The sequence below is a fragment of the Phalacrocorax aristotelis genome, chromosome 25 (genome assembly GCF_949628215.1).
Source record: "Phalacrocorax aristotelis chromosome 25, bGulAri2.1, whole genome shotgun sequence".
NCBI classification, from domain to species: Eukaryota; Metazoa; Chordata; class Aves; order Suliformes; family Phalacrocoracidae; genus Phalacrocorax; species Phalacrocorax aristotelis.
This window is the reverse complement of record NC_134300.1, coordinates 3,102,410-3,130,293: the sequence shown is the minus strand read 5'-3', so window position 1 is coordinate 3,130,293 and position 27,884 is coordinate 3,102,410. Positions and strand designations below refer to the sequence as shown.

At 56.5% G+C, this 27,884-nt stretch overlaps 4 protein-coding genes across 17 annotated transcripts; 1 reads left to right on the top strand and 3 right to left on the bottom strand.

Annotated features, from left to right (window-relative positions):
- Positions 1–75: 75 nt before the first annotated feature.
- On the bottom strand, positions 76–12,796 carry GABPB2 (GA binding protein transcription factor subunit beta 2). 5 transcript variants are annotated; one of them, XM_075075268.1, is made up of 11 exons: positions 12,730–12,796; positions 10,948–11,010; positions 10,536–10,678; positions 9,309–9,476; positions 8,976–9,170; positions 8,460–8,610; positions 5,252–5,362; positions 3,712–3,897; positions 2,095–2,228; positions 986–1,279; positions 76–448 (listed from the first exon to the last, which is right to left on the bottom strand). In XM_075075268.1, exons 3-10 carry the CDS (start codon positions 10,647–10,649, stop codon positions 992–994), a joined length of 1,347 nt encoding a protein of 448 aa, XP_074931369.1. In that variant the 5' UTR covers positions 10,650–10,678; positions 10,948–11,010; positions 12,730–12,796; the 3' UTR covers positions 76–448; positions 986–991. The 5 variants fall into 5 exon arrangements, with proteins under 5 accessions (XP_074931369.1, XP_074931368.1, XP_074931365.1 ...); XM_075075267.1 differs by having other exon boundaries at positions 969–1,279; positions 12,730–12,794; XM_075075264.1 differs by lacking the exon at positions 12,730–12,796 and adding an exon at positions 11,974–12,340 and having other exon boundaries at positions 969–1,279.
- Positions 12,797–13,588: 792 nt separating this feature from the next.
- On the bottom strand, positions 13,589–18,325 carry MLLT11 (MLLT11 transcription factor 7 cofactor). The gene is made up of 2 exons (XM_075075278.1): positions 17,122–18,325; positions 13,589–15,545 (listed from the first exon to the last, which is right to left on the bottom strand). Exon 2 carries the CDS (start codon positions 15,536–15,538, stop codon positions 15,269–15,271), a length of 270 nt encoding a protein of 89 aa, XP_074931379.1. The 5' UTR covers positions 15,539–15,545; positions 17,122–18,325; the 3' UTR covers positions 13,589–15,268.
- Positions 18,326–20,152: 1,827 nt separating this feature from the next.
- Positions 20,153–25,334, top strand: CDC42SE1 (CDC42 small effector 1). 6 transcript variants are annotated; one of them, XM_075075284.1, is made up of 6 exons: positions 20,165–20,322; positions 21,140–21,268; positions 23,583–23,776; positions 23,868–23,978; positions 24,322–24,396; positions 24,535–25,334. In XM_075075284.1, exons 3-5 carry the CDS (start codon positions 23,723–23,725, stop codon positions 24,391–24,393), a joined length of 237 nt encoding a protein of 78 aa, XP_074931385.1. In that variant the 5' UTR covers positions 20,165–20,322; positions 21,140–21,268; positions 23,583–23,722; the 3' UTR covers positions 24,394–24,396; positions 24,535–25,334. The 6 variants fall into 6 exon arrangements, with proteins under 6 accessions (XP_074931386.1, XP_074931385.1, XP_074931383.1 ...); XM_075075282.1 differs by having other exon boundaries at positions 20,166–20,322; positions 21,256–21,418; XM_075075281.1 differs by having other exon boundaries at positions 20,166–20,322; positions 21,140–21,418.
- On the bottom strand, positions 25,117–27,861 carry BNIPL (BCL2 interacting protein like). 5 transcript variants are annotated; one of them, XM_075075259.1, is made up of 9 exons: positions 27,519–27,741; positions 27,191–27,295; positions 26,939–27,108; positions 26,725–26,859; positions 26,514–26,616; positions 26,298–26,429; positions 26,113–26,199; positions 25,876–25,974; positions 25,117–25,775 (listed from the first exon to the last, which is right to left on the bottom strand). In XM_075075259.1, the coding sequence occupies exons 2-9, from the start codon at positions 27,259–27,261 to the stop codon at positions 25,733–25,735; spliced, it is 840 nt and encodes a 279-aa protein (XP_074931360.1). In that variant the 5' UTR covers positions 27,262–27,295; positions 27,519–27,741; the 3' UTR covers positions 25,117–25,732. The 5 variants fall into 5 exon arrangements, 4 of the variants coding, with proteins under 4 accessions (XP_074931360.1, XP_074931358.1, XP_074931359.1 ...); XM_075075257.1 differs by having other exon boundaries at positions 27,191–27,861; XM_075075258.1 differs by having other exon boundaries at positions 26,514–26,859.
- Between the last annotated feature and the right edge of the window lie 23 nt (positions 27,862–27,884).

The following is a 27,884-nucleotide window of genomic DNA, read 5'->3' as shown; positions in this document are numbered from 1 at the left end:
CGCTGTACTAAACAGAGCCCTGCGCTAAACGTGCCTGCAAAGAGTAAAAAAAACTTGAACATTTCAGTAACAAGATCAGCTGCTTGAAGGTTTTTACTATCTTTAAAAATAAAAACTGCTTAGTAAAAAAGTGACATATGTATCTCCAGAGACAACTCGACTCCCAGGCTGTCTTGCACAACCGCCGTATGTAGTTTTGCATACATGATCAGTTCACGCCGCTGTTCGGGGCGGAAGTGTCAAACAGAACATTTGACTAAATATCATAAAATTGAGGAGGAATTTTTCACGATCCCTTTGGGTTAAGGGGTGCGACGCAGATCTCCCCCAGACTGCCCCTGGAAGAAAGAGGGTGAAGCGAAGATTCCCTGATAGCGTGAACGGCTCCGGCCGCCAGGCAGTCAGCCTCTCGCACTGAGGGCTGCCTCAAGCAAAAGGATCCACGGTTCTGGAAGAAAGGGAACGCGTTATTTCAGTTTCTCCACAGCCCTGAAGGTTTAAAAGCAACACCCCAAGAGAACACTTCCTCTGGAGGCGCAGGTCTGGTCACTCGACTTCGCGGACGGGAGCAAACACCTCAGGCTCTTGCAGAGTCTGTTTTCAGTGCTGTGATTTCCAGGCAGCCGAGCGCTAATACCGGCTGCTTTGGCAGTGAGGTATTTCTTTTCCACTCCCCAACAATGCAGGTATTGACATCACCAGATAAGCCATCAGGTCACTCACTGGCTAAAATTTTGTTAAAAAAGCTTCCAAGCCCTCATGGTCAAGCTTTAAAAGCACCTTTTGGCACCGTGCTGAAAGCAGAGTTATATTGCAAGCAGCCAGGGAAGCTCCTACCCCTGGCACTGGGGTGGCTCCGACAAGAGCCCTCTGCCCTCAACGCAGCACGCCAACAGCACCTTGTTTAACAACAACAACAACCCACCCACCCCCCCCCCCCCCAAAAAAAAAAAGTTATTTTCCTTTACAAAGCCCAGTCAGCCACCGAGGATTAGGAGGTCACAGTTTCCACAGTGATATCAGTCGGCTGATCCGTTTCCAGCATGGAGAGCACAGACTCCCTGATGTCCTCTGGGGCCACCGCATGCTCGGCAACCTCGGCGACCTCTTCGAGCACCGTCACCTCAGCTCCGTTGGGCTGCGGCCTCACCACGGCTGCCAGCTGCAGCCGGTATGCCTCCGCCTCCTGTTCTTTCCTTGTGAGCTGGCTGCGATACTCCTGGGCCTTCTGGTTCACCTCCTGCAGCTGCTGCTGGAGCACTCCCCTTTCAGTGCTGTCCTACAGAAAACAGAAGAGAGCCCGCGATGGAGGCCCAACCTGCGACACGAAGGAAACGGGGACCACAAGCACTCCAGGTTACGCATTACAAAGGCCAAGTGCCCTAAGGCGGCGCTAGAAATGTGCTTGGGTTGAGTTCCGTTCAACTGGCTTGCTCATCACAGGTTACCAGAGGCAACCGGGACACGAGGAGGCACAAACGGGCTGGTGGGCGTCCCCACAGCGTGCGGGGAGGTGGGCTGGGAAGTTACGCATCACCTCACCGTGATGAATTTCAAAGGTTGGAAGCAAGTGTAACCAAGGAGCAAGAAAAATAAATAGCTGTTACCGCTGAGAAGTTGAGAGGCAATCGAGAAGAACGTTCTTCCTCCCCAGCAGAGAGTGACGGGAGAGTCGCTCCCGCCACTTCATGAAGAGACTTGGCTTACACCCAGCCCGCGTGTTGTGCTTCTACAGGAAATCCCAAATAATCTCAGTAAATGACCACGATTCACCTGAAAACCCTGAGCTACAGCTTCAGCAGAGGCAAAAGGGCAACAAGTGGTTTAGCTGGCTCTTCTCGTCCTGCCTACACTGGACTGAGCATCACTCCTCTCAGCCGCTTGCGTGTTCATTCCTAATGCAGGAGCGTGTGCGGGGAGAGCAGGGAGCCGCCCAGCGGAGTTTGTCACAGAGACCCACCCGGGCTCAGCTGAGCAGGGCACAGCTCGTCTGTTCTGAGGTGGCTTTGGCAGACCGGGAGCCCGACATCCTCAGCACAGCAGAGAAACAGGCAGGAGATGGCAGCAATCAGAGTTACAAGCAGGAGTATCTACCTGGTCTTCCTTTGGGTCATTTACAGTTTGTTCCACTCTTTGCTTCTTGGCCAGCGGCATTTCTTCCTCTTCTGCGTCATCTCTCTCTTCGGTAACAGTCCCTTCTGCAACCTGACCAGCAGGTACAGTTAAAACTGAAAAATTAAAAAGGTGACAAATTATACAGTGTGAGACATGCTTTTGCACAGATGTTCCCCAAAGAATTCTCTGAAGTCAGTGCAGCAGCGTGGTTCTGGAGAAAAGGAGGAGACCTGTGGATCAGCAATGCTGAAGTCTTCCTGGAAAGGAGAGAAACTCCGGACCAGGTTTCCAGTTTCCTTTATTCAGGCCTCTGAAATACTCGAGTATTTCACCACAACAGGGCTGACAGAATTCGAAGTCAAAGATCTCCATCTTAGAAAACGTGTGACGTAAAAGCTATCGTTCTGATGCCTCAGTAATGTAATTCGTAGCCAGGACAGGCTAAGCAAGAGGAACAGAAAGCTCTTCTCGAAAATTCTCAGTACAGACAGTCCCTGTGGCTAAGCCCTGAATCAGCTTTAAGCGCCCACAAGAGCTGCAAATACTCCAGAGAATAAACACATTTTAAATCTGCAAACATGGGTTTTCGCTTTGGGAAATGGGTAGCAAGAATTCGTCCAGCCAAGGAGGAGGAAGGCACCACGTGAGCTACTGAAGGTAGCTCTACCTAAACAGTTGTCCCTTTGTCTTCCTTAGACTAAGAACAGGTTACAAGCCAGGAATGATTTGTAGTAATTTGGCAAATAATTCTGAATAATTAACAGCTTTAGAAAATTGCTGGCCCCTCATGAAGCCCGTACACAGACAGAGCTGATGTAACCTATCTTGCACTGCAACGCTGTACCCATGTCACAGGAGACCTGCGCCGCTTCCTAATCCTCTTTTTCTGCACCAACGTTAATCCAAATAATTGAGTATCCCTGGGACATGCTTTAAAAACTGCTTGTAGTAGACAAGGCTGATGAATTACATCCCTTGAGGAAACAGAAATTCACTGTAAGAGCGCTCTGGAGCTCTGCCCTGCTTTACTGAACACGATTTACATCTGCCTCGTAAAACTGACAGATTGCCCTACGCAATATAACTGGAGTTACGGGAGGGAAAGGGGTACCTAAGCTGATATTAAGGGCCTAATGTTACATTTTGGAAGAACGATAGAGCGATTGCTACAGGTAACGGGTTGGCGTTTCATTGGCCAAGTGATTTACTCCCAGGCCGGGAAGTTTGCCACAAGATAAAGGAATTGTCTCTCGGGCAGCCGAGCAGACAACGGCTACCTTGGCAGTTCTCCTCCTGCAACGTCGTACTGAAGGTGTTCCGTTTTAATGCAATGACCAAAATACTAAAGTGCAGCAGCGTGAATTAAGCTACAAACAAGTCGCTGGCAAGCTCCACCGCTGACGTAAGTCTCACAGACATTTTAGCCCCTCCTGGAGCCCAGCAGCCAGGCACGGATCTGTTACACCACGGTGCTGACAAGCCAGATCACACCAGCCGCCCGCCCTGCGGGGCTCGACAGGGCTCGCAGGCACCAGTTCCTTTTTTCTTTTTGAAGTTAATCCTCAGCGCTGCCTTCGGAGTTTAGCTCCTCCTTACCTTGCTGCCCGTCTTGCATGGTTAGGATGAAGGGCTGGCTGAGGCCGCTGGTGGGGACGGCTGTTCGCAGGCTGCCCAGGGGAATGCCGTCTGTTACAATGGCGATGACATGCTGCCCTCCACCGCCAACCACTTCTTGCAGGGCAGAATCAACAGAATTTGCTTCCGCTATTTCCTCCGTCTTACCTTGAGAAATAAAGTAAGGGCCAAATGAAAAAAGAGTCAGCGCTTCCTTCTCTCTTCCTTGAATAGAAACTGAAGGCTAGTGAAAAAGCTCAAGTACGCAGCTCGAGGCTCCTGGGACACCTTCTTATGAAAAACAAGCTAGAAATACAGTAAGTCTTAGTAGGGGAAAGAAAAGAAAATCCACTACACCTTAGCAAAACAAGTCTCCTGGAGTAAACCCAGCATTTTTTGTGTAAATAAGTACTAGCACACAAGCACGTTAATTAAATTAAAAAGCCTGGAGGTGGAGGCAGCTGCTAAGCGGCCCTGGCTCTGCAAAGCTTCCTTCCATGACCCCTCCCCCAGCTCTAACGAAGACAAACCACACGCAAAAAACCTCTTTGTGCCTCAAGAGCCCCGTCCACGCGAGCGTGGCCAAAGCAACCATGAGGAGGCTATTTAGTCTGGCCGGATGACCGCAGACCGGTTCCACTCCCTGGGACAGTTTTTGTCTGACTTACGGCTCGCGCGGATAATCAGGATTGCAAGCCCTCGGCTGCATCCTGCTCCCGGCGAACGCTGCAAGCGCAGGAAACAGAGGGGATCTGACCTGCTACGCGCGCTCTGCGTGCCAAAGAGGAAAACGCTCGCGCACCGCAGGTCAAGGAATCAGCGGGGTGGCACCCACAGCTTAAAGAAGTCAATCTGCTCGTCTCTAGAGTCTAGGAAAAATGCTTCGCTTTGGGGAAAATAAATTAATTCCAAGGTGAAAGGGTTATATAAACTTTATCAAACGTCTAGATCTGAAGTTAATTAAAGGTCAAACATCACACTCTACAAGCAGACCATAAAGGATCATTAAAAAAGCCCAACACAAGAAACACCCAAACCTTTCCGTAAGAAAAAGTTACCAGAGCCTCAAGAGACTCAAAACGTAATTGTTGACTACCAACACTTCACCGCAAACTGGGGACAGAAAACATTTCGGCCAATTTCCTCCTAAAACAAATATTTATCTACATTTATACATTAAAGTAAACCCATGTTCTGGAGCGCTGGGGTTTTGGGGTTTTTTTGCTTTTTTATGTAACTATTAAAGCACGTCAAGAACAACATACTGTGATGTCAGGGTCAGACGTGCTGGTTAATAAAAATGACTTCATTACTTCTATTGGTAACAGTTGCTGTTAAGTAAGTTTGGCTTGAATTAATAAACAAATAAACAAGATTTGCTTCACAAATATTTATCACCATCTGTTCCTTACCCTGAAAGAAGGCAAATTCACTTCCACATCTTAAATTTCCTCCAATTTCCTTGGAAGAAACTCGTTAGAACGACACAAATTTGCGTCGGCATCTGGCCCCTTTCCCCTACCTGTGTCTCTGCTAGAGCTGGAAAGCGGTGCCGATGCTTCAGCCAGGGCCGCAAGCGTGGCAAGCACGGAGGTCGTCGAGTTGGAGAACTGCACCGAAGAGTGGGAGTCACCTGGGGGGGGGAAGATGAGGGCAAGCTGAAGGGCTGTCAGGACCTGCTGTACCTAAACAGCGAACACAGAGCACAACCATTTTGTCACCTAGAGATCATAAGGTGTGAAGTATTTTCTGGGCTCCCGATGGTCAGTGGAGAAAGTGAGGTGCAACAGCCCGTTTTTCATGACAGGCGCCGCTACTGACTGTAAAAAGGGCTTTGCTTTTAGGACAGACTGTACCCACTCCGAATATTTTATGATAATTTTAATCTTATTTAAAGCAAGTATTTCATTAAGTTATTTCTGAATCACGTAACAAAGAGAGCAGCAAACGTGGACCGATCTGCTCCAGCTTTATTGTATGGAGGACAGAAAGGCAGGCTGTCTGCCGGGCTACTTGGCATGCCGAGCTTTGGTCTGGAGACGTGGATGGCTTTTCAAGATGCAGCCACGCTGCCTGATGGCACTCGCAGCCGCGCTGGAGTCCCACTGCGTAACGCGGAGCGGAGCGGTCGCTACGCACGTAACTACTTGGCTTCGCGTCGCCCCTTTCAAAAATTGCAAAACCTAAAGAATATATTGAACTCGTTTGCTATTATGAGTAAATTACAGCACCCGAGTTCTTCCTCAGCTGGGAAAGTCTCCAAGTACAGTCTTCAGCGTTACTTCACAGACCAGACGTTTTAGCACAAGTCAGCTAACAGAGCCTGATGCTCACAGGCAGAAATCGGCTACGTGTATCACTTGATTTCAATTATCACTTGATTTCAATTATCACTTGATTTCAATTATCACTTGATTTCAATTATCACTTGATTTCAGTGTACTGGGCAGCACCCAGGTCCTTTCTTCCTCCCCTCTCAGGTTCAGTAACGGGAAGACCACAATTACTGCAACGAGGTACTGATTTGAATGAGATAAACAAGTCTTCTGGGTTCCAAAAAAACAATGTTTCTTCCTCCAATTGACCATAGTAATTCCTATTCAAAGGCACACTTAATAAGAATGGAACAGGAAATTAACTAAACGGGCGCAAACTCGGAGCATATAACCCACAATTCCCCTTTAAAAAAAAAATAAAAAATCCTGTACCTCATTGCCAGCGTAGATAAATAGATTATCAGCACACAAAGGGAAGTTCATCTAAAGTTCCCCTGCTTTAACTCTGGCAACCTATTTCCTCTCCTTCTCACTGGCTCCTGATTTTACAAAGGTCAGAGGGACTTACTTTCACAGAATGATACTTTCAAAAAGCTGTGGGTTAGGCACGTGAAAATACCACAGACCCGGTGACTGCTTTCAGCAGCTCGTAACCACATTTCTTCAGACTGGCTAAAGATACTTATTCCCATTTAAAAGCTTTCTCAGTAACAGAAGACATAGGCAATTTAGGAGAGACAAGAACAACCATTAGCTGTAAGTGTTAAATAAGAGATTTTTGTTATAAGGAAGGCGCAGTCGCTGGTGCCCTCTTGTGGGAAATGAAGAAAAAACCCCTCCTGACGTGGCGTAGGGCAGGAGACACCGGCTATTTTCACACTGACCAGCTACTACCAGTCGTGGGGGGGGAAACCCAGGGTATTTTAGTCCAGTCACACGTGGACATTAAGCCACTGCCGTATTTTGGCACTGAAAAAGGCGATTACACTGCAGGATACGTGAGGAGGAGTGCGGTGAGAGATGGGGATTTACAAGGCCGCTGCCATGAGCTCATCTGGAGCGCTGCCTGCGGCCGCTCACCCTCACACCACCGACAGATTCAAGGGACCGGGGCGACTGTTTTGCTCAGCCTGCACAGGGGACAGGACTGATCTCCATATCAAAGGGACGGAGGCGATGGAAAAAGAAGAATGATTTCAACTGAAGGGCTGCATTTGCACCAGGGGAAGGTCTAACAGGCCGTGCATGTGTTTTAATCTGGAAATCGGCATTTTTCTTTCAGCAGGGCGTTGGCCTCGGCAACTCCTACCTGGTGTCCAGGCAGGGCCGGAGCCGTCTGCAGGGACGGCGGCGCTGAGCGTGGCCAGAGCGTCACCCGGGGTATAAAAATCCCAAGTTTAATGCCCCTTTGAGTTTGTGGAATGTCCTGGACCGCAGATGTTGTCCGCCAGTCACACTGCATTTTCCTCACAGATGAAACATTTTTGGTCATTTTTCCCCTTCTAAGTTAGCGTTTCTCAGTGCCTCGACGCTGCGAGCAGCCCCGAAGGCTTTGAGAGCAGACTGGAGCGTCGCTGAAGTCGCTGTGGCCAGGCACAGGCAGAGAGGTCTGGGTGGGACGGCAGAGCATCAGGATTCGGGATTTTAAAAGCACTCTCTAGCTAATAAGCAAACATTCACGCATGTGAACAGTCCCACTAACCAAAGAATTACTCACATGCAGAAGTGTTTGCAGGATGAGGCCAAATAGCTTCACAAAACTTGCATTTAGTAGCCTCCTTGCGACTGAAAAGAAACAACGGTTTGGATTTCCCCAAATACAGAAAATTCACTTTAAGAGTTATTATGAAAATTGGAATTACACAAAAAGAATTCCCACTCAGCCTCCGGTTAAATGTGTTTTCCCCACCAAAATAAGGCTCACAGAACAATGAGGAACCTAATTATTTCCCTCTAACATGTGGGACAGCAGAAATACAGAGTAAGCTACATGCCCAACAGACCTGCTTATTCTGCAATTTCCTTACTCGACATTTATGTATGGGAAAACATTCATTCAACCCTTGAAGCCAGTGAAGAACAAAGCAAACCGTTCCCCAACCGCTCTGCAGCGCTCAGGATTTGGCACAGGCAGTAATTCTCATTATTCCTCCGTTGCAATCAGCCAAATCCATTTTCTCAAGCTCTGTTGCTTGTAACAGACCTGGAGCAGACCCACAGCTGAGCTCAGCGGAGCTCTGCCACTTCCAGTGGAACCACCTTTATTTACATCAGCTAGGAATCGGCTTTGTTACCTTCGACAGCAAAAATATTCTGGGGCAGGAAGCAGAAGCTGGGTGTGTTTGGCTGCGTTTCACTCTTCCTCTACTCTAAATGTCCATCTGCCCTCTGCTGGTAAGCAGTCTTAGGAACTTCTTTCAAGGCTTTCCCACTCGAGGTCACATAAAACCTTACCTGAGGCTGTTTTGGCGTTTGCTGAAGAGATGAGACTAGTGAGATTGAGAACATCCCCTGCCGTAAGAATAAACGGTGAGGTGAGAGTCACAGCGTTGGTGATGGAATCCGTTCTCTCTGGATGAGTGTCTGCCTGGCTCTGCATTGCTTCCTAGGAGAGACAGTGGGGTCAGGCATACTTTCATCCCGCTTTCTGTGGTAATTACCATCCTTGAAACGTTTTAGAGGCAGATTATTCCTCTCTGCAGCACGTCAGGGACACCAAAGCTGTGACAAAACCGCCACCTAAACTCAGCAACTTAGATGCATGGCAACAAATCCCCATCGCCCACCGAGCCCTAGCAGACACACACCGGTTGATCTGGAAACAAAGCAAACCTCATCCACCTCCGTGCTTCTAGTCCTCCCTGCAAACAGGAAGCAATCCCATCGGACACAACAGGATCCCTCCCGCTCTAGCGCAGATAGAGCTGTGGATCAGAGAATTACCAACAGGTTTCTCCTTCCCCAACCTACCTGCAGCATTATCAGAGTCTCTGGATTGTTCTTGTCCAAAGCGATATCAAAAGCCGATTTATCAAACTTGCTGAAAGCGTGGACGTCAGCTCCGTATTTGATGAGCAGCTCTACGACGTCTCGATGGTTGTGCTCTGTCGCCCAGTGCAAAGCAGTCATTTTCAGCATGTCCTTGGCATTTACATCAGCCCCGTTCTGAAAGAAATAAGCGTTACTGGTCTGGGTGCTGCCTTCTCTCAACGTCTTAAAGGTGGTGCCTCCTGGGACATCAACCCTTAACTCCAAGGGCCACTGAGACCAGCCTCCGAGTGACACGTAAATTACTGTACTTACCCTAATTAGCAGTTCTACAATTTGAGTGTGCCCGTCAGCCGCAGCCATGTGTAGCGGCGTCCGGTCCACTTTTGTTCGTGCATCTCTGCTAACGCCTGCTCGAAGCAGCACTTCTGCTGTCGAATAGTGGCCGTGCTGGGCAGCGAGGTGAAGAGGCGACGTCCCAAGCTGCGTGTTAATTTAGAAGAGTCACTGTCAGTTCAAAGCAAGAGAGGACAGGCACAGCAATCACCGTGTGTATGTCCCGCAGCAATTAGAATGATAAAGCTTCTGGAAGAAATTAATTTAACCTTTTTTTTTTGTTATTCTCCACTCAGAAATAGGGGGCTGCACATCCAATAATTTTCCTGATAAATGTTAAACTTTTTAGGGATCTGTATGTTATCTGATAACTCGGAGATCAAACATGCTTTACTTTCTGCACTCGTTATCCCTGAGCATCCCACTACTTCTTTTCCAAAGCACAGCCGAACAGCTCTGCCATTTCTGTATCAGGACAGAGAATTTCACTGCTCCGTAGAAACAGGCACTACCACAGTATTACTGAGCTCCGCTGCCTCTCGAAACAGTTAATTCCTTCATCTCACAGAGTTACGAATGAATGGCATGGTAAGTTAGGAAATGAAGACAACTGGCAATGGAAAATGGCCACTGATGGCTTGTTCGTTATACTCTGGTTCCCCGTTTACCCGACTGTTATTTTTCAGTTTCATTAAAGCTTTTATCTTCTTTCCAACCCTGGCTGGTTTGTTTTCAGGGTTTTGTTTTTTTAAGGAAAAAAAGAAAACCCACAAACATCCAAAGATTAGTTTCTTGATTGAGAGAGTTTAAACAATTAAATAAAGCATTCTTAAAAGGATTTCCTATTGCTGAGAGGTCTAATGGTTCTTCCCATTTGACCTGACTCATCATTCACCTCAGCTGTTGGGAACAGCACCTCTTAAAGCATCACACCCTACATACATCGCTGTCAGGATTGTGCTCTCGTGCACAAGGGAGATCAATCTTTACGCAAACATGAATTCACCTTCGCCTGAGGAAGGTCTTGGTTTTTAAAGCGCTTCATCTGGAATCTGCTCCACCACAGAAAACCAGAGATGCATTTCCCGCCGCCCCGCACTCTGGTGTCACCACCCCAGTTTCTGTGTGTATCTCCGGGTTGAGCCCTGAAGAGCACGCACGCGTCCCACTTACACAGAAAGCCAGCGCCTAATTCCCCCGACGTACCCAGTCGGTGGTGAAGGGAGCGCCGCTTGCCATCAGCTTTCGCACCTCGTCATCTTCGCCTTTGCGAGCTGCTTCTAGCAACCTCTTCCCTAGGTCCACTAAGGACATCTTCATACATGGGAACAAGTATCTGCAGAAAGCCGCTTTAAAAGCAAGAAACAGAAAACCAACAGACAAAAAGCAGTGAGGCAGAGCCATTTTAAAACCACTGTACAACTAAGGCCCACGCGTCCAACAAGCGAACACACCGTCTTCCTACCCAGAACTAGGCCCAACATGATCAATGAACAGACATAAATATTTATCCTATTTTTCAGTTCTGCGCCTGGAAACATCAAGAGGAGGCAGCACACGGGGTCAGCGACTGGGTGGGACACCACGAGCCAGCAGAGCTCCTCCACTATCCGCTTACCTCAACAGCACCTTGCACGGACACAGAGACTTGCCCATGTGGATCCAGTTCCAAGAGCAGAACCTATAAAAGCAACGGCAAAGCCATTCGCGCTCCTCGCACAACATTATTTTGATTTTTAAAGCACTTTAAGAACATGATTTAATCTCTGAGGTACTCTCTCTGACCCCAGCACTAGCAACTAAGCACGGGTGAACCATCCCTGTTCTCTACGGGTAGAGGATAAAACAAACCTTGGTAACTCCAGGGACTTTTTCAAGGTCATAAAAGGAGCAGAACCCAAAAGCTGCGCTCAAACCACCAGACAAAGGTGTCTCTATTTATTCCAAGCTACATAAAGCATAGCATAATTAGGGCAACTGTGAACTACCGCATTTTTCTCAGCAATAGGGTTATGCTGGTACGCCAGTCCTATCAAAGCCGGCTTTAGAGTCCATCCATTAACTCACAACGCTCAGTAAGTGGCTGCAAACGAATGTCTGCACAAACAGGCACCGTATCCCCCAGCGTAACAGCGACGCCCACAGCGCTGAGGCCCTGACCGATTTTTTTTTCCTTCACTTACAGTTCTATGAAATAACTGGTGAGCTCTATTTCTTTCCTTCTTATTCTTTGTTCTTTCAGGAGAAACATCCTGCCCCGTCCGTGGTGACTGACAGAGCCCTTTAACGTGACACCAAAGAGCAGACCTCACCCGAGCCTCACCAGGGTACACCGTCCGCATCGCCCCCCTCCAAATACGCATCGCGCTTTCTAAGACTGTTTTGCACTTGGAGCTTTTTCCGAGCGTGCAGTTATTATGTGACACCTGAGGCTTGGAAGTCAAGAGCTCAGAGCAGTCGCTCAGAGCTCACCCTGCCATCGGGACCTCCGATGCATTTACGCTGTGTGCGTTTGACCACCACAACCCCTCTGCCCGTCAGGACTTTCCAGTTGGGGGTTCCCCCCTCCCCCTTCTCACTTCTTGTAGGACAGAGAATATTTTTTAAAATGTTCCTTCTCGTTGCCCACATTGATAACGCTTACACGTGTTTTCTGGGCACGAGAAGCTGCGCTGAACTCTGTGATCACAAAGTTAACCACCAGCTTATGTATTTGTGAGACTGGAGTTCACCATTCTGGGTGTGTTTGGAGAAGAAAGGAGAAGCTGGATCATTAAGAAGCAACACCAGTTTCTCTCCTCGTATTAAACTGGACTTTTGTCACTGAATTATTTGCAGGCCTCCCCGTGCGTCCCTGCTCTCTTCCCAGCTGGATGTTTTCAGGGAAGATTTAAGTCTGAGGCTCCCTCTATTATTTTTTTTTAAGTTATTTACAGTATTTGCAGCTTGGACTGCTGTTGACAAACTCCTCGGCCTCCCCTCCCCTGCTCTTCAGAAGCAAGAGGAAAAAGCACGCTTCCAAACCCCCCCCGAACAGCCGGCGTGGGGGTCGCTCTGCAGACCTGCCTCAAGACCCCCCCAAACTGCCGAGCCCCCCTCTGATGGGGACAGGAGGCCCCTTCCCCTCCCCTGGCCGGGGACCCCCCGGCTCCCCCTGAGAGGGGTCCGCCCTCTCACCACTCCCCGGGGCAGGACCCACCCCGTGCCGCCCCCATACGGACATCCCATGGGGACCCCCAAAACACACCCCCCTGTTCCCAACCCCTCCAAACCGGCCCCCCACTGCTCCCTCACAGGGGTCCCCCCTCCTCAGACCCCCAAGACTGCCCCTCACAGGGGACACCCGCTCCCTGGCGGGGGGTCCCCCTTCTCCCCCCAACCCCCTCCCAGCCCCACTCACGCGGCGGCTCGAGCCCCCCCCAGGCACGTGGCTGTTCCCGGCGCGCGGCACCACCCCCCCTCCTCCCGCCTCCACTCCCCCCCCCGCGGCTGTTCCCGCCCCTCCCGCCGCAGACGCACAAAATGGCCGACCCGGAAGAGAGGCCGGGAAGCGGCGCGGAAGGATACCGCGAGCGGTTCGAAAGAGTCCGCTGCCACCAGAGGAGGAAGAGCGGCCTGGACGTCCCCTCGCTCTGCCTCAGAGGTCATGGGACGGGCTTAGCGGATTCCTCCTTCCTTTCCCCGTCTGCTCCCCGCCCAGGGGCCTGGAGGAGGGCGGCGAGCAACTGGGGATTCCGGAAAGGGAGTGTTTTCTCTAGCGGAAGGATATTAAGAAGACCGTAGTGGATGCGGTTGGGAGTGATGCGAACCTGCAGTTAGTTCCGGTAGAGGTGTTTAGGCGCCAAGTATAAAAGGGCAGCGGCGGCGCCTCCCTGAGGTGATGGGGCTGGTTCGCACGGCTGCTCAATGTGTCTGTGTCTATAAAAAAAAAAAATTTTTTTTTAAAATGTATGTAAGTAGTTTGTGTGTCTCTGTCTCCTCTGAATGCCATTCTGTCTAGGATTGGGCTCCCCTCTATTGTGTTACCCCCTCAGGTGCTCCTGACAAGTCCAAAGTGCCCATTTTGAGGTAAATGTGAAGCTCTGGGGCCTCCTACCTCTCTGGGGTTCCTCTGTGGGGTTTTGAAAAGCTGAATTTTAAATAATACCCTTAATGTCCTTAAAATAATCCCTTGGGTTTAGTTTTTCCGCACCTAAATCCTCTGCAGCATTTGCAAAGACAAGTGGGTGCATGTTCTCATGTCAGTTCTCAGCTCACCATGAAGAGATTTAAACCAATTTAATGGCAAATTATGGAAAGAACTTGATGCCGGTCTACATGGTTTTTTTTTTTCCTCTTTTTTTTAAGCGTCTACAGGAATGTGTATGTTTTTAAACCATTTTATTTAAAGTTTCATAATAAATACTTCTCCGGTGGGTTTTCCCAGCTGGGAACACAGAAATCAAACAGCTCTGCCCAGAAGAGTTTACATTTTTCACCTCTGTTTTAACATGGGTGGTTCCAAGTCAGCAGGCTGGGTTATTTCTGGAGGTTACAGGAGACCTGCACTCCCTTTTCATAATAGAGTGCAGATTTTTCCACTATTTGCCTATTTTGGGCACTTTTTAAGTGCCACCTCAGCCTCCCCCTGGCCACGTACCCCCCAACCCTTAGGACAGTTCTGGGATGCTCCACATCAAAACTTCACCCCAATTAAACCCAAAAAAAGCACATTCCAAAAGACAAACCAGTTGCATTCACTCTCCCAGAAAACAATCTTGGGGGAAAAAAAAGTGTTTACAAGCCAAAAATGATTCGGGGTTGGGATTTTTCTCCCCCTGTTTTGAAATAATGCTCAGAAATAAACCTCAGCCCATGGAGAGCACAGGTGAAAACCTCCCCGAGGAAAATGCAAGGCTTGCACTTGAGTGAATGCAGCATTTTTTGTTGTTGTTTTTAAAGGGGTTTATTAATTGGGTGGGGAACCAGAAAAGTTTTCACTTTGGGGTAAGATCAAACTAAATTCTCCATCTTATCATTCAGCTCAGCTCCCGTTACCCATCTGGACCCCACGATGTACCCGGCCTCTGTCCCAGTCAGGAGTCACACCTGGGATAAAGTACTTGGGGGGATAAAAGAGGGAGAAAAAAAATCAAATTTTGGGCAGTGAACATCCAGCTTTGGCCCGACTAAGCAAAGTTGGAGCATTTCCATATGTATTTACCCTCCTGGCCATCGTTTCTCCTGCTTGGGCTCAAGCCACAAGGCACAAAGGGATGATTTATTTCAAGAAAGAGGTTTGTGCTCATGTCCCGGGCACATTCCTGCTCTTCCACCTTGATTATCCCAAAGGGAAGGTTAAGGAGCAAAGTAGCTTTTGGAGAAACTGGGCCAGGGGAGCACAGAGGGTCTCTGCGGCCCTGGGAGAGGAGCGGGGGACGATGCTTTCTGCAAAATGAAGACGATTCCCATCAGTCCTGCGCCACTCCCTTTGCACAAATGAGTTTCTTAAAAAAGCACACGAGAAATGAGCTCAAACACTCGTCCCAGAGCAGGGGGGCGCCCATGGTCACACAGCCGCAGGGTGTGGGGTGGCGGCAGAATCCCCCCAGCACCTCCTGCACCCGCTGGCATGTGGGCGCGGGGAATGGGGTGGCTATTTCTGCCCCCTCCCCTCATATTTGCCCCCTGCACCGTTGCCCCCTGCTTGCACCATCGTGCTGTTTCCAGAGCTACGGCAAGAAGGGAAGAAAAGAGCGAGAAGGTGGAGAGAGGTTGAATCTTTGCGGGGAGCCCATCACCACCAGGGCTGGGGTGAAATGCTGGATTAATTAATGATGTCAAAAACTGCCCGGAAACAAAAAAAAAACCAACCTCCAAACCAACGACAAAACCAAATCCTCACATGCCTGGCAGAGGGGGAGAGGGCAGGGGGGGTGAGGAAGGCAGAAAGGAAGGCTTCAAATTAGGTCGAAATCTAATGAGCTAATGCTGGCGATAGGAGCTCTCCAGAAATTAAAGCTGTTGAACTGCAGTAGGCTGTCCTCTTCGTCGGAGGTGTCCTGGCTGACCTGATCCCGCTGGCCGGCGAGCTTGCCCAGCCCTCCTTTGGGTTTGTAGAGGGCCACGTCGCTTAGCCCCAGCCCCTCCAGCTCCGCCACGTCCAGCCGCGGGATCGGCATCCTCCAGTAGATGAAGGAGTCGTACTGGCTGCTGATGGTGTCCAGCATTTTCGGGCTGTGAAGGCAAACAGGGCGAGGGGAGAGAAGAGGAGGAGAAAAGCTCTACCAAAGGCACAGGACAGCTGTCCCAATGCGGCCGAACCTCTCCGGTGTTGCCTTATTGACCAAATCTCCCCTCAAAAAATCGATGGGGCAGGAGAGTGTGGTGTCATGGAGGTTTGACTTTAGGCCAGTTCTAAATGCAGGCTTGAGCCCTGCCACTGGTCTTATCCATGCCCTTGGTCAAGTCCTTCTCTGAGCTGTAATTTGGCGGGGTGTGCAATGGGACTTGTCACCCTGTGCCTCAGTTTCCCCCTCTGCACAAAGGGGAGCGGGGGAAGGAAGGACAGGGGTCTGGCCCTCTTCCCACTGCATCTCCCAACATCCATCCTGAGCTCCTTGATGCCCGTGGGGTGACATCAGCAGGGAGCAAAGACCAGCTGTCCCCCACACCCTGCTCTGCTGGGAGGGACGGAAACTGGGATCCAAATAAACCCTTTTTCCACCCAACCATGCGAGAGGGTCTCGCCCTTTCCCTTGCTGAGCCCCCGTGGAGTCAGCAGTGAGGGGGGATCCCTGCGCATCCCCCCGCAGCCCGCAGAGCCCACGCCATCCCTCCCTCCCCTGGTGAGGTATCGCATCACCCCGGGGGACCGCGACTGAACCCTCTAGAAGGGGCTGGAAGAAGCATCGCTCAGTGTCGCCATTGCACCCCACCCACCCCGCTGGTGCCGCTGTGTGCCCGCCATCCCACCGTGCCGTGCCGCAGAGCCCCTCCCGCAACCCCACCCGGATCCACGGAGAATTGGGAAAGAGCGGGAGGGGACGTGGTTCAGCTTTTCCTCCGGCACAGCATGGCCTGAGCTGAGTCACTGCCGCGTCGACTCGCTTTTCCCTGGCAGAATTCTGTCACTCACCTCCGTGCATTTGGCAACCGGGGGGGGGGGGGGAATCAACTGCTGACCTAAAATATCCTCCTTTTCCCATTGATTCTCCTGTTTTAAGCCCAGTGAATCTGAGTCCTAAAGGATGATTCAGACATACCTCAAATCACACCCTCCCTCGCTCCCTGCGATGAGGGGTGAACAGCTGCTAAATTTAAGATTCCCAATGTAACTCAGAGGCTATGAAAGGCTCCTGTGTCACCCCCTGGATAAATTGAGCCCTGGTGCTTTGAAATAGCCTCCTCCCTGGGGATATATCCCTGGGTATCATTCTGCACAGCCACAGCGAATTATTTAACGGTGACGGATGTTGCGGACAATGGCTTTTAAAGCTTCAAAGTGGGGAAAAGGGAATTTAGTGACAAGAAACGAAAAATTAAATTCTCTGGAAAAAGCAATAGATGCAGGGGAAAAAAAAGAAACCCTCCTGTGCTGTGTGTCACTCCCAAGGAAGAGCATCTCCCCTGGGATCGGTGTGGTCCGCCTGTCCCTTGGGGGCAAAAACACCTTCATCCCCTCAATCCCTGCTTACCTCACCCCAGGAAAAAATCCTGGGGTGCCAACTCCCCCCCTCCACCCAAACCTCCTCCTAAAAAAAGCATCCCCTTGCTTTTCATCCCCCTCCACCCGCACCTCACCATCCCTTACCTGTCCGAGGATGAGTGGGCTCGATGCTGGCCGGGCTCTTTGTGCCGGGAAGCCGCGGGCGTCGCAGCGTTGCTTTTGTCTGCTGGCGCGTCTGGGTCTGCAATGCAGCCCCTCGAAGGCGCTCGATAAATTCCCGTTCGTCGTGGGGGGGGAGACGACGGGCAGATGAGTCAGCGGCTCCCACCCGCGCCGGGGCGGGGGAGGACGGCCGACGTGGATGCGCAGGAGGGGATCCTGTGCGCTGGACCCCCAAGGCAGGGATGGATCAAATTGACAGAGGACGGGAGATTTCCCGTAGCAATTCCCGATTCGCTCCTGCAGCTTTCAGCTCAGGGTTTGGGGGGATGACGGACCGTTTCCAGCCTCCAGGGAGCTGGCAAAGGTTCCTTTTTACCTGCTCGTGAAGAAATGGGGTGCTGCAGTACCCCTGGACCTTGGGCTGTAGGAAGGCACTTTGTGGCCAAGCGCAGGGAGGTTTGGTGCAAAAAAACTGGATAAGGGTGGGGTTTTTTTGTGGCGTTGCTGAGTTTGGAGGTGTTTGGTCCTGATGCTGCACAGCAAAAATATCTCAGCTTTGTGTCTGAAGCCAGACATGGATCTTGAAATAGGAGGGAGACCCCCAAAGCCGGCATCGCTGCCAGGGCTGCTGCGAAGCCAGGGGTGGGGGGCACTTTGCGCGGCCCTGCTGCCCCCCACTCTCTGCCATGGCACCTGTGGGCACTGGGCCATGATCACGGCCCCTGCACTGATGCGGTGTCGGAGGGACGGCGACCCCGGGGAGTGGGACAGCAAAGGAAACCCCAACGCAAACCCCTTGGACCTGCTGGTCTCCCTGCCCTGGCCACCACTGAGCCCCAAAACATCCTTTTTGGGGGGGACAGGCCAGATCCATACACCTGCAAGGCTGAGGGCAGCCCTCACCTCCTCCCCCTGGGGCTTTGCCCGGGATCAACATTCCTTTGGGGCTTTAGGGGTTTTTTTTCTCCCTTTTCCTCCCTGTTCCCTGATCACGGTTCATTTCTGTCAGTGCCAAGTCCTTCTGCCAGCTCTCAGCTTTTAGCTGGGCTATTTCTGCCTCCTCCTCCTCCTCCTCTCCCTGCTGCCGCCGTGAGCCAAGAGGATCCCATGTCCCTGCTCCTAAATAGACCCGGTCTCAGCTCAGCCCTGACAGTGCCCAGCGTGGGGAAAACACCAACCGGGGCCCAGCGGAGGATGCTGATCCCTCCGGGGGGCTGAGCTGCTGTGTTTTCGGGGATCCCCAAGGAGCGCAGCTTGCCTAGGCGACCCTGTAAGGAGCTGGGTGTGACCCATCCACTTCAGAGTGTCACTTACTGGAAGGGGTGGCTCACGTGTGACAACCCAAACCTGCGGCGTCCCTCCCTGAAAGGAGAAGGGACCCGGGGCCAAACCCCACGGGGGATAATGGGGTTCATGGCAACACGGGGTCCCTCTGTGCTGCAGGGTCCAAAATCTTCACCGCAGTGGCTTTGGACCCAGTGATTTTGGGAGGGCTGCCCGGACCCAGCAGACACATTGTCGGGGGGGACTGTAGTGGGGGACAATGTCCTCTGGCAGCACAAGAAGGGCTCTTCAGCTGAAACAAGGTCGCAAACACTCGGGGTATTATCAGCCCCAACAGCTCAGGACAGGCGCGGGACAGAGACCCGACTGAACGGGGACAGTGCCGCCTTGTTTGGGATTTCTGGAGTGGGAGAGATGGGCATGGTTGGGATTCAGGGGCTGACACGGGAAGGGACACTCTGGGGTCCACCCAGGGGTGTCCCCATGCGTGGGTCCCTCTGGGCGGGCGGGGGACCCACAGGGGACGCCCCGGAGGTCCCAGTCCAGCTTGACTGGTGGCTGGAGGTGCGGGATTTTGCTGGCGGCCGTGGCAGCGGTGGCAGGACCACGGTGGGTGGTGGCAGGACCGTGGCAGGCGGAGGCGGCGGTGGCAGGACCACGGCAGGTGATGGTGGCAGGACCGTGGTGGGTGATGGTGGCAGGGACACGGCAGGCGGTGGCAGCGGCGGCAGGACCACGGCGGGTGTTGAGCAAGCGGAAGGGCCCTGAACTGGAAGTGGTGCAACGCTGCTCGACGCCGGCTGCGGCGTGGTCTGGGCGTTTCTGCCCTCTCGGTGTTTCCATCCCACAAGGGCTCTGGCACATCCGTGAAAAAGTGGGAATCAGGCTCGGGAGCAGACAGGAGCATAACTGAGCCCTGGTGGGGATCCCCAGTCTTGCTGGGCACTCCCAGCCCTACCAGAACCCCTGGGACCACCCCCCAGGGCTCCCAGGAACTCCAGCCATGCGGGGCCCTCCAACACTGCTGAGCCCCTGGACACCCAGCTGGGGACCCCCAGCCCTAAATGGATGCCCAGCCTTGCCATGCCCTGGGACCCCAGTTTTGCTAACCCCCCCCTAGCCCTGCCAGGGACCCCCAGCCGTACTGGGACCCCCAGAAACCGCAGCCCTGCCAGGGACCCCTACCAAGGCCCCAGGCATTGCTGAGTCCCTGGACCCCGAGCCCTGTCACCCCCAGCCCTATCAGGATCCCAAGCCCCACTGGGACCCCAAAGCACCACTTAGCCCCAGGGCCCCCAATCCTTCTGGGACCTGGGGACAGCCCAGCCCTACCAGGACCCCGCAGCCCTTCTGGGATCCCAGGGGACACTGTGGCCCTACCGGGACCCCCAGCACCCCCAGCCCTGCTGGGACCCCCAGCCCTATTGGGTTCCCCAAGACCCCCAGCCCCGCTGGGACCCCCATCCCTAGCAGGACCCCTATCCCTGCTGGGACTCCCCAGCCCTACCGTGACCCCCAGAACCTCCATCCCCGCCGGGACCCCGGGGACCCCCCAGCCCTACCGTGACCCCCACGACCCCCAGCCCTACCGGGACCCCTCAGCCCTACCGGGACCCCAGGACCTTCACTCCCTCCAGGACCCCCAGGGACTCCCGACCTTGCCGCCCCACCCGCTCCCGGCCGCGGCCCCTTGCAATGCCAGCGCCGTCCAGGGTGGGAGCTGTGCTCCGGGTGGGAGTCGTGCTCCGGGCCGGGCCGGGCCGAGCCGAGCGGAGCCGAGCCGAGCCGAGCCGAGCCGAGCCGAGCCGAGCCGAGCCGAGCCGGGCGGCTGGGGAGCGCCGCGTCCCGCACCCGCCGGGCCAGGCCGCCAGCTGGGCACCGGTACCGGCACCGGAGCAGGTAATGGGGCCGCCACCGGGACCGGGACCGGCAGCCCCGAGGGCGGGACCCCGCGGACGAGACCCGGGAAGCGCCCCGGGATGGCGGGGAGGGCGGCGGGGACGGCAGCGGGGACGGCACCGGGGGGGGAGCGGCGGGAGGACCCCCCCTTGCAGCCCCAATCCAACCGGGGAGTCCTGCCGGGAACCCCAGCCCTGTCCGGACCCCCCAGCCCTACTGAGACCCCGCCAGACCTACCGGGATCCCCGGCGTCCTAAGCCCTGCCGGGACCCCACAGCCTGCTGGGACCCCCCCAGCCCTGCCAGGACCCCCGGCGTCCTAAGCCCTGCTGGGACCCCCCAGCCCTGCCGGGACCCCCCAGCCCTAACGGGACCACTGGGGTCCCCAGCCCCACAGGGACCCCCCAACGCTACCAGGACCCCTGGGATCCCCAGCCCTGCAGGGACCCCCCAGCCTTAGAGTGACCCCCGGGACCGCCAGCCCCCCCCCCCAGCCCTACCGAGCCCCACGGATCCCCCACTCTTGCCCGCACCCACCGTGTGACCATCCCACGCAAAGGGGGTTCTTCCCCCCACTTTGCTGCCCCATCCCGGGGGGCCCGGACCCACAGCCGGGGGGGTCCCAGGGCTCTCACCCAGCACAGCCCCCGTCCCACCCGCCCCCCCCTTCTGAGCTTTGGGGGGACCCCAGCGGGTACCCCTGGGGCGGGTGACCCCAGTGCTGGGGAGGCCTGGAGTGGCCCCCCGAGACACCCTCGCTCCTCTCCCCGGTCCCCCGCCGGTGACGCAGAGCCCCGAGCGCGGTGGTTTCCCAACAGGGAAGTCATTTTGTGCGTGCCGGCGCGGGCTGGGCTGTAAGCCGTCCTCCCCGGGGCCACCGCCGGGTCGGGCCCCTCCGCCCAGGCGGGCTGACACCGGACACAACTCATTGCAGCGGTGGGCAAGAGGTGAGGGGGTGCGCGAGACCCCCGCGGAGGAGGGGAACGGGGGCGGCTGCGGCCTGCGGGACCCGCCGCCGACAACCGCCCGGAGCTGGGAGAGCGGCCGGATCCGGCCCCAGCCATCACCCTTCGCTGGGCACAAGGACGTGAGGCCCAGTGGGTGCTGGGGGGTGGTTTTGGGGGGGAGGAAGGAGGGGTCTGAGTGTGGGGGTCGTGGTGGCTTGAACCCCTTGGGGGCAGGGGGGGAGGTCACACGGGGATTTGCTGGTGGCTTGCATGAGGCTGAGCCCTCTCCTGGGGCTCCCTATGGAGGCTCTTCCAGAGCCCTGGGGAGCGGTTGAGATGCTGGATTTGGGGGGTAACCCCCCCGCCCCCAAGGCCTTTCCACCGTGCTGCCAGATCCGGCAGCGAGCTGGGGCGTTATGGCGGGGGCCGACTCTGGCAGCTTCATTTCCTAAGGAAGTGGGGCTAGAAAGAAAAGGCAGCCCCCTCCGCCCCGCTCCGTCCGTCCGGCTGTCCGCAGCCTGGGGGAGAGGCCGAGTTTGCCTGGGGGGTGCCAATGCGTGGGTCCGGTGCAGGCACAGCCCTGATTTACACCACCCTGGACGTGTCACAACCTGCCCGTTCTCAGCAGCAATGCTCGCAGGGGTGGGGGCTGAGGGCTGGGGCCCAGACGCCAGGGTGAGGGACACGGCGGGGGGCCTCCTTCTGCTGCGCCTCAAGTCTCCGTGCTGGGACCCAGGGTCAGGCTGGCAGTGCGGAGGGAGCAGGACGGCCGGGCGCCCGCGGCGCCCTGACGCCAAGGGGATGGGCTGCGGGTGCTGCCGGCTCACCCCGGGGCCGGATCCTGCCAAGCCTCCTGGCAAGGCTGCGAACTGGGAGGGCGCCGAGGCGAGGCAACCCTGCGGGCTCGGAGCATCCCCGGGCACCCAAGGCGGGCGGTAGCACCCCATTTTGGGGAGCTGCGGGCCCCGGCACGCCACAGGCCCTGCTCCTCCCCGCCCTGGGCAGGAAGTGCCGGCCGGCTGCCGAGGACTTCGGACCCGTCCGGCGTCGCCGGCGCAGGGGCAGAGGAAGGGACTTTTCCTGTTTGCTGCCGCGGTGGGGTCCGGCACCCATCCACTGCCACGGCCGAGCGCCGGCAAAACTTGGCCTTGCCTTGGCGCAGCCGCTAGCTGCCCCCCGCGCCAGCGTGGGGACTCTCTGGCAGCTGATATAGGGTTGTGCTCAGGCCGCGGCCCTTCGCGGGTGGGTGAGTTTTGTGCGTGCCACCGGGTGCTTTTGCAGCAAAAGAGTTGTGTCCCCTTGGGGTGGGGTGGGGTAGCTCCCATTTTGGGGGCAAACCCCCCTTGCCACACCCCCCTTTGGCTACCCCAGCCAGGGCCATGGGGCTTTGGGGTAGGGTCCTGCCGGCCGGGCAGAGCCCCTGTTTATTTTTCCCCCTGTCTCCTTTTCGAGCCGGGGCGGAAGAGCTCAACCTCCGGCCCCTTTTCGGAAAGGCTGGGATATTTATAGCTGCCTGGCTCAGGGAGTTGGGATTTGCCGTGGCCGCCTCTGTCCCCCCCCATCCTGCTGCAGCATCCCTCAGCTGTGTCCTGCGCCAGGGTGGGAGACGGGGCCAGATCCTGCCCTGGCCATGGGGACAACTTTTCTGGGTGGCTGTGCAATGCCCGGGGTCTGGGAGTCTGTGCGATGCCTGCAGTCACTTGGGGGGGTGTCTCTGTGTGGTGCCTGGGGTCCCTGGGGTCTCTGTGCGGTGCCTGGGGTCCCTGGGGGTCTTTGTGTGATGCCCAGGTGTCCCTCAGGGGTCTCTGTGTGGTGCCTGGGGTCCCTGGGGGTCTTTGTGTGATGCCCAGGTGTCTCTCAGGGGTCTCTGTGGTGCCTGGGGTCCCTGGGGGTCTCTGTGCGATGCCTGGGGTCCCTGGGGGTCTTTGTGTGATGCCCAGGTGTCCCTCAGGGGTCTCTGTGTGGTGCCTGGGGTCCCTGGGGGTCTCTGTGCCGTGCCTGGGGTCCCTCGGGGTCGATGGGGACTGGGTTTAGGGTTGATTTGGGGGGTCAGGACTGCAGGCATCACCCCGCTCCCACCTTCAAACCCGAAGCCAGCTGCTCCTTGTCATGCCATGCCTCAGTTTCCCCAATCTGATGCATCACCCAGGTGGCAGTGGGGGGGCAGCCCTGGGACAGGGAGCAGGGCTGATCCTGCACCCCAACATCCCCAGCCCATCTCTCCCCTTGCCCCCATCATCTGATATACGCCTGCACCTGGGCACAAACCCTTCCCGGCCATGACACACCCCTTCCCGGCTCTGCCTCCCCACAGGTGTGTCCCCACCAGCTCGGCCACCTTGACCAAGTTCCCCCCCCATCCCCATGGAGTGACCCTGTGTGGGGGTCTCTGCACCGGCGCGGCCCCCCCGGCAGCCAGCCCGGCAGGGAGGGAAGCTGGACGCCACCGCGAATATGAGCGACTTCTGGCACAAGCTGGGCTGCTGCGTCGTAGAGAAGCCACAGCCTGTGAGTAGCTTCAGCCTGGCCAGTTCGGGGAGGGCTTGGGGTCCCGGGGCCATGGGCTCAGCGGGGGCTGATGGCCTTCGTCCGCTTGCAGAAGAAGAGGAGGAGACGGATCGACCGCTCCATGATTGGGGAGCCCATGAACTTCGTCCACCTGACGCACATCGGCTCTGGCGACATGGCCGCAGGCGAAGACCTGCCCATGGTACCCTACCCGCACGGGCGGTTGGGTGATGGGTGTCGCTGCTGGGGTGGCGGGTCTCGCTGTTGGGGTGGTGGGGTCTCACGGTGGGGGTGGTGGGGTCTCGCTGTTGGGGTGGTGGGGTCTCGCTGGTGGGGTGGTGGGGTCTTATGGTTGGGGTGGTGAATCTCACGGTTGGGGGTGGCGGGGTCTCTCGGTTGGGGTGGTGGGGTCTCACGGTTGGGGGTGGCGGGGGTCTCTCGGTTGGGGGTGGCGGGGGTCTCTTGGTTGGGGTGGTGGGGTTTCACGGTTGGGGGTGGCAGGGGTCTCACAGCGGTGATGACACATCTCTGCCCCCTCCCCGCAGACCAGTGCCGTCCAGGAGATGAGGTCCAAGGGCAGTCGGGAGCGACAGTGGAGCAACTCCCGGGTCTTGTAGCGCGTGAGTACCCGGCCGTGCGGGCGGCTGTGGCAGCCCTGAGCACCCGCTGTCCCCTCAGAGGCACCGCCCCTAATTAACACACCCAAACGAGCCACCGCTTGGGCGGTTCTGTAACCCCGTCTCTCTTGGACTTCGCAGATCCTTGGCTTTTTCAGCCCAAACTTGAACTGCCTGAGAAGAAGCCAACCTTGAGCGCTTTAACCTCGCAGTAATTTATGCAGAGCGAACCTCGCCCGGCTCCCAGTGGCTTTTGGTTGTCCCCCCCCCACCAAGCCCCTCCTTCCCAGAGGCATCGGGTCGGTGACGCGAGGGGGGAGCAGGGACAGCAGCCCCCACCTCGTGCCTGACCAGGATTCCAGCTGAAAGGACACAGTCACCCTCCTGAAGTGCACCAGGAGCTGCCGGGTGCGGCCACGATGTGCCAAATCCTCCTATTTTTCCCTTTTTCCACACCAGTGTCTCCCCTGGGCCCCTCTCGGCGCTGGGCCGAGGTGCCTCGGTTTCCCCGAGGGATCACGGTGAGGCCGGTCCCGGTACCGAGGCTGATTTGGTGCCCTCCCGGAAAGGTGTAGAAGAGCAAAACTGGGATTAAACCCCGATGCTTCGGTGTCTCACCGGCAGCAGCTCAGTGCCGACACCATCCACGAGCCCGCGGTGCCTCCAGCCAGCGTTTCCACTGCCGGCAATCCGCCACCTTCCTTCTTTTTCTTTTTTAGGATATATAATTTTTTTTTTTTTTAGATCAAAAAAAAATCAACTAGGCTGCCTCCGCCGCCTCGGGGGCAGGATTGTGGTGGGGTCACCTCCGCCCAGGATCGCCACCAGAGTTTCACCGTCCGAGGCAGGACGGGGCCCAAACCGAGGAGGGACTCGGGCTCCCGAATTCGGGCGCGGGTGTATATACTTTAAAAAGCACTGGGATTAAATATTAAAGAGCACGTGCCGGGCATCATGGCCGAGCGGCAGAGGCTTGCCCCTTTGCCGTGCTCCACGCCACGCCGGGATGCTCCTGTGCGGAGCCAGGCTTTTCCAGCCCCGTGGCGTGGTTGGTGTTGGTAAGCGAGTGGCGATGCTTGATTCAAGTTTCCCTCCCCTGGGACAAAAAACCCACCCTTGGGAAAAACAAACCAACCCCTTGTGCTGGCCTGAGGAGCGTGTCCATGAGGCTCCTCGCCTTCCTCTGCTACCAGGGCTGCCAAATTTGCCAGGAGATGCCAAACCCCCCGCACACGCTGGGCACAGTGTTCCCATCCATGTCCTTTATTCCCTCCATGGGTGCTCGGGGATGGCTTTGGGCACGCCCGGAGCCCCCGATGCCACCGCCTGTCCCTGTGTGTCACCGTGTCATGTCCCGGCTGCTCTCCCAGCTTGGCTCCAGCCTGCAGGGAGAGATAAGCATCCGTGGCCAGCGCCCCACAACCCACCCGCACCCCACCCCCACAACACAGCGCGACCCCCAGCCCTGCAGAGGGGACTCACCGCCGGACAGGCTCAGGGACGTGCGCTGGCTCCACTGGGACCAGCCGGGAGAGCTCCCGCAGGCTGGCGGCGAACCGGACCTTGCCGCTGAAGGTGGGGCTGGAGGAGATATGGGGGGGGGGGCAGAGGTGTTACACCCTCGTGCGACAGGGCCGGTTCACCAGGAGCTGGCACGGGAAGCCCCGGGGAGGAGGCGAACATCGCTGTGCGAGTCCTCGCAGGTACAAGCAACCCTACCTGAGAAAGGGCCGGGAAAGCGTCACAAGCGCCTTGATGTACCAGGTGGGGTGGACGATGATCACAGCCTGGAGGCTCTTCCGGAGCCTGGGAAGGACCGGGATGCTCCAGGGCTCACCGCCAGCCCGGCGCGCTCACTGCCACCCCCCTTCCGGCACGCTCACCGGGAGCCCTGGCACGCTCACCGCCGATCCATAGCCCGGTAGCACCGTTTCATCCAGCCGAAGGAGGGGATCTGCGCCCGTGCTGCCGCCCCGCTCAGGCACACCAGGACGTAGCGGTCAGCCACCGTCCTCTCCAGGGTGCCCGTGATGTACCTGGAGGGATGGCGCGGCCCGTCAGCTTGGGGAAACTGAGGCATGGGGTGCGTGGGAAGGACCGGCCCACCCCGCGGTCCCCACCTGAGCAGGTTCTCCATCACGTAGCCGTACCGGGGGATGCTGCTGTCCGGGAGGTGGCAGGCGGCGAAGAGCAGGACGGAGCCGAAGCCCTCACCGTGGTACCCTGCCCAGAGCGGAGGGTGGCACAGCCAGCACCCATCACCCGCCCAGACCCAGCAGGCCCCGGGAGGGGACCCAGAGTCCCACCCTGGGGGGCCCGTCCCCCCCTTACCCCCGTGGGAGAGGACCCGGCTGTAGGGCTCCACTGCGCTCAGATCCACACTCTCCTCCAGCCACTCGTCCTCTGTGTCAGGCACCCGCCGGCCGCCAGCGCCTTCGGTGAAGCCCCAGGCATGCGGCAGCTCCTCTGTGGGCACCCGGTTAGTGCGGCACTGGGGAGGAGGAATCCGGGGGTCCCCTGCGCCCCCACCCCGGCCCAGTCTCACCCTCCCACTCGAAGCCGTCGCTGCCTGAGGGCGTCTCCAGCATGTCCAGGTTGAGGTCGATGCTGGTGTCGGGCGAGCGCTCAGTGCTCTCGGTCCGCTCCAGCACTGGCAGCCGCCGCCGCATGCGCCGCGGGGCACCCCCAGCCCCTGGGCACCCCTCTGGCAGGGGCCTGGTGGGGACAGGGCTGGGGGGTCAGTGGGACCCCGGCAGGTGGAGTGGGTTTGGGGGTACTGCTCCCATCACCCCCTTACCTGGGGAAGTCCTCGTCCTGCCACTCCTCATGCAGGTCCAGCCCGTCACTGGTGGCCATCACCGTGGCCATCCTTGTCACTTGCAGAGAGGAACGCCAGCCCCAGCTTGGGGACCAGCCCGCCTTCAGGGATCTCACATCCCCCATCAGCTCCACACCAAACCACCCCCATTTCCCACCTTTCCCGCCCCGTTTCCAAACCAAAAGCGGGTGCAAACAGGTGCGACCGGCTGCAGGGAGGCAGCTCAGACACTCCCTGGGGACCCCCATCGCAGCCCCGCTCAACCCTCTACGAGACCTCAGAGACTCCCAGCACTGGGGCCACTCACCTCTCCAGGAAGCCTCTCTCGCCCTGTGGTTCCCCACCAGCAAAGGGCTCTGGTGACGGCACTGGTGGCTCATCCAAACTGGTTTGGCCGCATTCGCAGCCGGCAGAGGCCACAGGATGAGCACAACCGGTTTCCTCCCAGCTGGGCTGGATTTGGGGGTTCGGCTGCACTGAGGCTCCCCCGCCCCACAGTGGGCCCCCAAAACACGCCTCTGACCCAGGGCGAACATTGGCAGGGGGGCAGCACCCCAGGAAAAGAGGAGGTTCACCTCCCGGGAAGCCTGCAGGGAGGGCAGGGGCCACGCCAGGCACCCCCAGGGTGAGCGGGGCAGCACCAAACCCATCCCGGAAGAAGAGCCAAGAGCCA